The sequence below is a fragment of the Maylandia zebra genome, linkage group LG10 (genome assembly GCF_041146795.1).
Source record: "Maylandia zebra isolate NMK-2024a linkage group LG10, Mzebra_GT3a, whole genome shotgun sequence".
Classification (NCBI taxonomy): domain Eukaryota; kingdom Metazoa; phylum Chordata; class Actinopteri; order Cichliformes; family Cichlidae; genus Maylandia; species Maylandia zebra.
Genome location: NC_135176.1, coordinates 8,022,842 through 8,030,622, shown reverse-complemented (window position 1 = coordinate 8,030,622; position 7,781 = coordinate 8,022,842). Strand labels below are relative to the sequence as shown.

The following is a 7,781-nucleotide window of genomic DNA, read 5'->3' as shown; positions in this document are numbered from 1 at the left end:
GGAGTGGCAGTATAGGTCAAGCAGTGTGTTGTTTTCCTGACCTCATGCACAAAGACCAGCCCAGTGACCTTTAATTGCAGCTGGCTATCTGGTAAGATTCAAAATGAGGATGCCTCTGGTTTCTTCCTGAGAAAACAGTGCCCTTTGTCACTGAAACCCCAGAGACTTGGGGGATTTGAGGTGAGATTAAGGAGATGGTGTGGTTATATCGGTGCTGTCCTGTTGACTAGAAAACAGCAAGGTCCCAGATATTAAGCATCCACCCCTTGTTCCCTTGATCCACAAGCTCTCCAACTCCTCCTCCTCCTCCTCAACTGAAAAACCTATTGGATGCCTGTGGAGGAGAATGAAGGCACCTCTTTCATTCAAGCTTTTGTGTATACTCTCGCACAGCCTCTGTGCATGCCTCAGTGAGAGGTCTTCCAAGGTCTTTAACAAGAAGTCTTTTGATTCTTTAATGACAAGGGATTGGAGGAGGTGGGTGGGGTGTTAAATAACTTGCAACTAGTGTCTGCAAACTGTCTCAGAGATCAATTTAAAAAATATTTTTAGTAGATTTTAATGTGTTTGTGTACCTCTGCTATACCTTTGATAGTGAGCTGTGTAAGATAAAACAACCTCTTATTCGAACTTCTTGAAGAACAAGAACGAGTCAATTAGAAAAGGATTAAGAGATGAGAAACTCTTCTCTTCCAGAGAGTCTGAGACTCTCTGGACAGACCGAAGGGTTATCAGTCAGCAAACCGAGAAGCCCGTCTGTGTGTCTGAGCCAGCAGACAAACAACAAAGCCAAAAAAGTGTATTCTCATATCAGCTTTCACAGCGCAGCCAGACCCAGAACAGACACTAATTTTGATCAGTGGGTCAAATAGCTTGAATTGTGCCCATGCAAGCAGAAGACACAGTCATTAAAAAGGCATTTAGGTATTTTATTGTTCAGCTGGAACACATTCTCCATATCATTTGAAGAACTACAACCTGACAGTCTCATACACTTGAACATCACAAGTAAACTCTATAAGTCATGAACAGGTTGATGCTTTGCATTCAGCACTATTCTTGGAATACATAAATATCAATTGCAGTCTCATATCATTATACACATTCATTACATATATAAATACATCAGTGTACAGCATAGAAATATAACGTGAAGCCTTGTGAAACAATGGAAAATATACAGATTCCTTTTCCTAGGTCATCACAATAAATCTTCCTGGAAAATTGCACAGAATACATAATAAGCCCTCCCAAACAAATCAGTGGGGTGTAATTCACAGTCGATAACATTCAGTGCCTTCCAGAGCCCGTACTACAAGCCATGAACACAGTTCTATGTTGTCATGATTACGTAGCTTACTGAACTTTATGTGTCAAAAACTGGAAAAAAAAACCCAACAAACAAAAACAAACAGATTGACTGAGGTGTTTGCATGTAAATTTGGCAAGCTCTGTTTTGTGCATGTATCTTGTAATAAACATGCAGATTCATGCTAATCGTGTTTGAAATGCAAAAAATTAATAATGCTGGTTTGACAAGATATGCTGGTCTGTTCTCCAAAGTATAACTGTGTCCTTGAGCTACAGACACTCTCAGCCATTTTGTGACCTGCAATTAGTATCGCTGCACCTTCATCTTTCCCTCTGGTGTAAGTTGCCATGGGGTGGGAGGAGAAGGTTTGCAGCTGCTCTTAGGTCAGGCTGTAGTTGTCCCTCGTAAATGTTTTCAACGCTGGATTCTGGCGGGAAAAAGGCTTGACCTTAAACCCTCCCACCCTTTACCATACCACCTGCTAGCTGAGTGGCTGCGAGTGAGTCACCTGACAGCCCTGCGGTGTGCGCCTGGACCATGAAAGAATGACCAAGCTGCTGACTCCTTTGACCATCGCCTTGGAAATGCAGCTTAGTTTAATGACTCAGTTCTGCTATTTATAACTTTATGCTCCACTAAGAATAGCACACCACGTGCCAGTTTACAGGCTGACAATGGCACTCAGAGTGTAAACTCTCTGGGACTCACTCTGACATTAGGAAAAACAAAATTTGCCTGACACTTGACAAAGTGTAATGAATTATAAAGTGTATGTTTAGGAGGATGATTTGGAATCTTAGTGAATGCCTAAACGTGTGCTCTGAAACCATAATGCTGAAATAACACCTACTGCTTCACTACACATGCATGAGTGCTTTAATAAACCCTTACAGCACCTTTCGTAAGGCATTACTAAAACGCCTTTGTCATTTGTGTCATAAGGGGGGGAACACCAGGTGAGTCATGCCTGCACTACGATATGATCCGTCATCTTTGCAAACATGTGATGAAGAGGTTACAAATTCGGGTTTGACTGATTGATTGGTGTGGAACTTTTTGTGTTTATGGATGTTGCAGTGCAGCATGGGATACCTCTAATTGGGTTCGGACAGTCCCAAGGCTATGGCAATGGTGGCGAGGAGGATGGCAGAGTTGGCGAGGATCACTGCACTTCCTGAGCGGTACACCTTCCGGCCATTGAGGGGCTGAACAGGTCTGAAATTCCCAGTCATCTGCTTGCCATCCTTAAACTGGAGTTTAGAGAAAGCTTGGAGCTGGGGGAGCAGAATATTAACATGAGTGTTAGGCTCCAGGTTGTGGAAAAAGATCATAAAGGAGTGCAATTACAGTAATGTTTCTGAACATGCAAAAAAAAGGTTGGAAAGTATTTGTACTCTAGCAGAGCCTTTTTATGTTTACTCCTGCAGTTCTGAGAGATGTGTACCTGTGTGTGTACCTGTGTAGCTCACACTTATCATTACCAGCAAGTTTGCAGATTCAGAAGTTATATTGAAAACTACCATATGAAAACACTAAAGTTTAACCATGTAACATTAAAAATTAAGGCTTAAGGCTGAAATATATATTTAAATTGAGGTGCATTCTTGACCTGTTCTATGCTCAAAGGAATGGGGTTCTCAAACAGAGTCCAAATCACAGACTCTGTACACCCCGGGGTGGTCAGAGAGCCTTTATAACGGTAGTAAGCCGTTAGATTTTTCTCAGACGGGATCAGCTGTGCCAGGGAGATTGAAGACAGAGACGTATTGCCATCTGAAAACAAAACAAAACAAAGCAAAACTCCACAGTGGAAACAGATAGCCAAAGCTACACAGCCATGAGTCTGATTGTTTGAACATAAACTAGTACCTACTTGTTGCTTGGATGTTTTGCAGAGTACTGATGATGCGTTCATACTTCCGGTTACTGCTACTAGACAGCTGAAAATTGAAATAGCCGCATTTTAGTACATTTACTTTTCATACTTAGGTCTGGAATAGTTTTTGCATCTGAGGTGAAAAATTTAAAAAGGGGACCTCATAGAAAAATCCAAGAACTGCAACTCCCTCTGTATCACTCAGTGCTGTTGTCAAATCAGAGTAAGCTTTCTTCATGTGAACAATGTGCAGCTGTAGACAAAATATTTGTGCTGTCATTCAATAATGATAAGTCACCATGAGTACTTCTGAGTACTTCTGTAGTTCAGAACAGTAACAGTTCAGGCTGTTGGACCAAGTTTAAATACCTCCATGGGATACTGTTCCCCGTCAATAGTGTGTTCGGAGCCAGGCCCTCCATTGGCTCCCCAGTGCAGGTGGAACTGCACAGCCATATACTCATCAGGCAGGTCTCCATGTGATATAGTAGATACAGTAGGAATCTGGACCTGAGCTGGAACAGACAACACAACAAGCATGAAGAGCGTACACAACAGCTTCAAAACGTTGCCGAGTTAAATTTTAATGGAAAATAAGCTCACCGGAGTGGCCATTGTTTATGATTGTGCTTGTGAAGATCTCCTGGTAATTCTGAAACTTAAGAGGAGTCAGGCGATCATCTTTGAAAGTCTTTCTGGTGACAATGTTAATGGGCGACTGTTTTTGTCCTCCACATGCTGAGTTTACATGGGTCCACTTCTCTGGTACTAAATCACAAAAAACACCAAACAACCATTTTTGAATGATTATTTTCAGTCTGGAGGAGTTTGTAGCACTTGAAACTCCACTTTTTTCTAGTCACTAATATACTTAATAATCTTCCTGTTCAAGAAGAAAGTAGAAAGTGGCCAAATATCTAGTTTACTAAAAGGAGTCATTGATTAAATTAAACACATGCATGGAGTACCACAAGGCTCAATGCTTGGTCCTTTAGAGTTTTCCATCTACATGCTGCCTTCAGACTAAATATTTCAGCAGCATGATATCAGGTTGTGTTTTGCTATTTCTCTTTTAGTTTCAGCAGTGTGTTGTAACAGCATGTTTCCTCGTGCAGGTCTTAAAAACTGCTTTTCACTAATTGCAGCATTTCAATAGGTTATTAGAAAGCTAACTTGTCAATCTATCCATAAAACTACAACAGCACTACATATAACAACAACTGTAGCATTCTCATTGGCTTGTGTACATTTTAATATTTTAGTAGGCCATATATAGCACTGCACTGCACTGCATTCCTCACTAGCTACCCCATCTAGGGATGACTGCGTCAATGATTCCATCAGAAATTCTTACCATCAGAAATGCTTACCATTGCACTGATGACCACAGGTAAACTGGGACTGATAGCACCAGTCTGAAAAAAAGTAAAAGCTTTACTGATAAAATGCATTTGCATGCTAAAAGGCACAGGTTTGATGCTTGTGACAGTGTGACAGAAGCATTAACCCTAGTTGACACATTCTGTTGCGAGAGCAGACTAGGATGTTTCCTCTTGCCATGTATTGTAGAAAGCCTCATTGATTTATCAATAGTTAATTTTTCTCTAAAAGCAAATAGTGGATTGTTCTCCTATTGGATTAAGATAGCTTTTATCCATGGCCACACAAAACCCCCTAATAGTCTGGAATTGTCTTCTTATTTACCAAAAGAAAAAAAAACAGTCAGTGTTCGTGCTTTATCTTTCTGTGCTATTGGAATAAACTTGGAGCCAATTTCTTGTATCAACAAGCTCCCATTCTGACTTGTTTGTCTGAATATTTATTAAAATTTCACAATCGGTTTGTATGTTTCCACTGCTTACTCTAAAACAAATATCTGCAGCTACCCAAAATATCAAACATTTATAAAAATATAAAAGAAAAAATATGAAAAACACATATGCCATTGAAAATTATGGGAAGGGTCTCCTGATCTATATTTGAAGTGTATCGGTTCTTCTCAGTGTGTGTGTGAAGGAAGTCAAAGCTTGGCAACTTTGCTATGTTGGCAAGCCTTTTCCTTCTGCTCCATCGTGATAATGGCTACTGGAAATAGACAAGGCAGGGGGAAAGCATTTGAGGGGGTACAATCAACCACTACACTGCCTCTAGTACATACATACATGTCCAAGTCTTGTTTGTTTGATTTTTTTGTAAAAATTGTAATTATTATTTTCTCTTGTAGCAGAATTTGCATGTGAGTGTGTGTGTGTGTGTGTGTGTGGGGGGGGGGGGGGGGGGGGGAGACATATAATAGTGCAGAAATTTCTAATTAAGCTTAGTGTCTTTGATGCTGAACATAATAAAAGATTATGATTAATTGTAAGCCTTGACTGAGTGTTGCTGGCCTGAATGCGGATGCTGCAGCTGTATGAGTCCCACAGAGACAAGCTGAACCAACTGCTTCCTGTAGCTGTGAGATGCAGAGAACGTACTAGTTTCTTTTCACTGAATTCTGTTAAATCCAGAATTGAATTTCAAATCCCTCCCCCCCCCCCCCCCCCCCCCCCCCCCCCCCCCCATCACCATTATATATATAGATTGAATGGACCATTAAAGGGTAATGTTATTTAAACCACTCCAAGTACATTTGTATTACTTTTTTAAATGTCACTTTTACGTAATATTTTCAAGTTGTAATTTTACAGATCGCTATTTGTCGTTTTGCTTGACCAAATAGGACTACTGGCGAAACCAAGAAACTTCCTCCATTAACGGAATATCTAATTTTATGGCCGGCTCTCGCTCCTTCATATTTTGGCCAATCAGATTTCGGTCCGCACAATTCTCCACCAATCGGCGTTCGGCTTTGATCTTCGTGTGACGCGGAGACAGAGAGAGTAAACAATATGAATGATTTTCTAAAAGCCCGAAAGCTGTGCCAAGAGGGAAAACTGAGGAAACCGTCAAATAGAAAACAAAAGGCAGTGAAATGATAAACTAATTAGTCGTCTCACAGTGACATGTGAACACAGGCAGACGGAGACGAGCTTTTATGACACTGTGCTATATGTAAGCGTGTCATAGAGACAAACAGACAAATACACTTATAACGCATTTCAGATTTTACCCACTCGTGCCAAAACGGCTCAAGATTTAGAAGGGTTTTTTTTTTGTCTCTTATTATTGGATACAGAAAAGAAATGTGGTCCAGGCTTCCAGCGCGCCGGTCTATGGGACACTGACGTGGACAGCTATCACAAATAAGACCCTGCAGCTTTCAGAGCTGCTCCACGCAACATGGAATAAATGCACGGACACAAAGAGATTTCTCACCGACAGGTTCTGATTATAGAGGCGCATTTATAAGCGATCATTCATATCAGTTCACATGCGTCTGTCTGCTGCTTATTTTAAGAATCGCAGATGTCCCTTTAGTATCCAAACACTGGATCTGAAGACACATTTCATCCTTTTTTCTTTTCTTTTTTTAAATAAACATAAAAATGTTTGGGTTTTAAACACGTGTGAGCCGGCTCTCAGCGGTAATCCGCGCCTCGTTATCCACTGCTGTGAATTTGGAGACACTGGTGCTGCTCGTGGCGCGCTTCTCTGCGGCAACTGGGACGCAAACGTCTATCACTGGCTCGGCCTGGTTCCGAGCAGGTGCACGAGAGAGAGAGCGCAAGAGAGAGGTGTCCGAAACACAGAGCCCCAGAGGGAATGTGGGCTCTGCCTGTTTTTGACTCAGACTCAGCTGATGCAGGATCTCTGTATCCTTCCCTGCCCTTCAACATTCAGTTCAGCGGTGTAAATATCAAGGTGCGGATTGGATGAGCCTGACACACACACACCAACACTGCCGCTGCTACCGAGGCGTGATGGACAGGACAGGTGGAGCGCTTCACGTAGAGGGGCATTTGGTACTGCGGAAATGTTCGCTTTTTATTTATTTTTATTTATTTATTTATTTATTTATTTATTTATTTACATTTTTAGCCAGTATATATAAACTTATTTAACTGAACATCGTGTCTGGCATGACAAATTAAAAAGGAGAGTTCATTTGTAATAACGGAAAAATAAATAAATCGCCAATCTTTATATATATATATATATATATATATATATATATATATATATATATATATATATATATATATATATATATATATGTATGTATGTATAATTTTTTAAGGACTGGAAGAGTGGCAGGATTTTTTTTTAGTGTAAGAACTAAAAATAAAGACAGGCAGTTGCTTCAAATGATCTCGAGCTGTGAATGGAAGCAGACTTACCTCCTGATCCTGTGCAGACTGTCCAAAAGGATGCCAGGAGAACCGGCAGGATGAGCTGCTGCATTTTGGAGCGTCTCCGACTCGACACAGAAGGCAACGCAGCGACTTGGGTTTTTTTCCCCCAATGTGATGGCATTCTTGAGGGGGTTTTGTACTTATCTATCACCAAACCACGACAGGGAAGAAAGTGTGGCCCCTCCCCCTTCGGGCATCGCCTCTGATAAAGCACCGAAAGAAGGTATGATGAGAAAGGGCCAGTATCACTGCAACACGTTGTTGTTTACATTAATATCACGCTCCTGGACTGAGGTTTCTG

At 41.0% G+C, this 7,781-nt stretch overlaps 1 protein-coding gene across 1 annotated transcript; it reads right to left on the bottom strand.

Annotated features, from left to right (window-relative positions):
* Positions 1–908: 908 nt before the first annotated feature.
* On the bottom strand, positions 909–7,781 carry ca4a (carbonic anhydrase IV a). The gene is made up of 8 exons (XM_004557443.4): positions 7,466–7,781; positions 4,559–4,603; positions 3,792–3,956; positions 3,558–3,703; positions 3,349–3,441; positions 3,186–3,252; positions 2,922–3,085; positions 909–2,586 (listed from the first exon to the last, which is right to left on the bottom strand). The coding sequence occupies exons 1-8, from the start codon at positions 7,599–7,601 to the stop codon at positions 2,407–2,409; spliced, it is 996 nt and encodes a 331-aa protein (XP_004557500.1). The 5' UTR covers positions 7,602–7,781; the 3' UTR covers positions 909–2,406.

Excerpts from the sequence above, each read along its gene's own strand:
- ca4a (XM_004557443.4), bottom strand. The coding sequence starts at position 7,601 with ATGCCATCACATTGGGGGAAAAAAACCCAAGTCGCTGCGTTGCCTTCT. Across the intron at positions 3,704-3,791 it reads CATAAACAATGGCCACTCCG|CTCAGGTCCAGATTCCTACT; the intron begins GTGAGCTTATTT and ends TGTCTGTTCCAG. Across the intron at positions 3,442-3,557 it reads GGGAACAGTATCCCATGGAG|CTGCACATTGTTCACATGAA; the intron begins GTATTTAAACTT and ends TTTTGTCTACAG.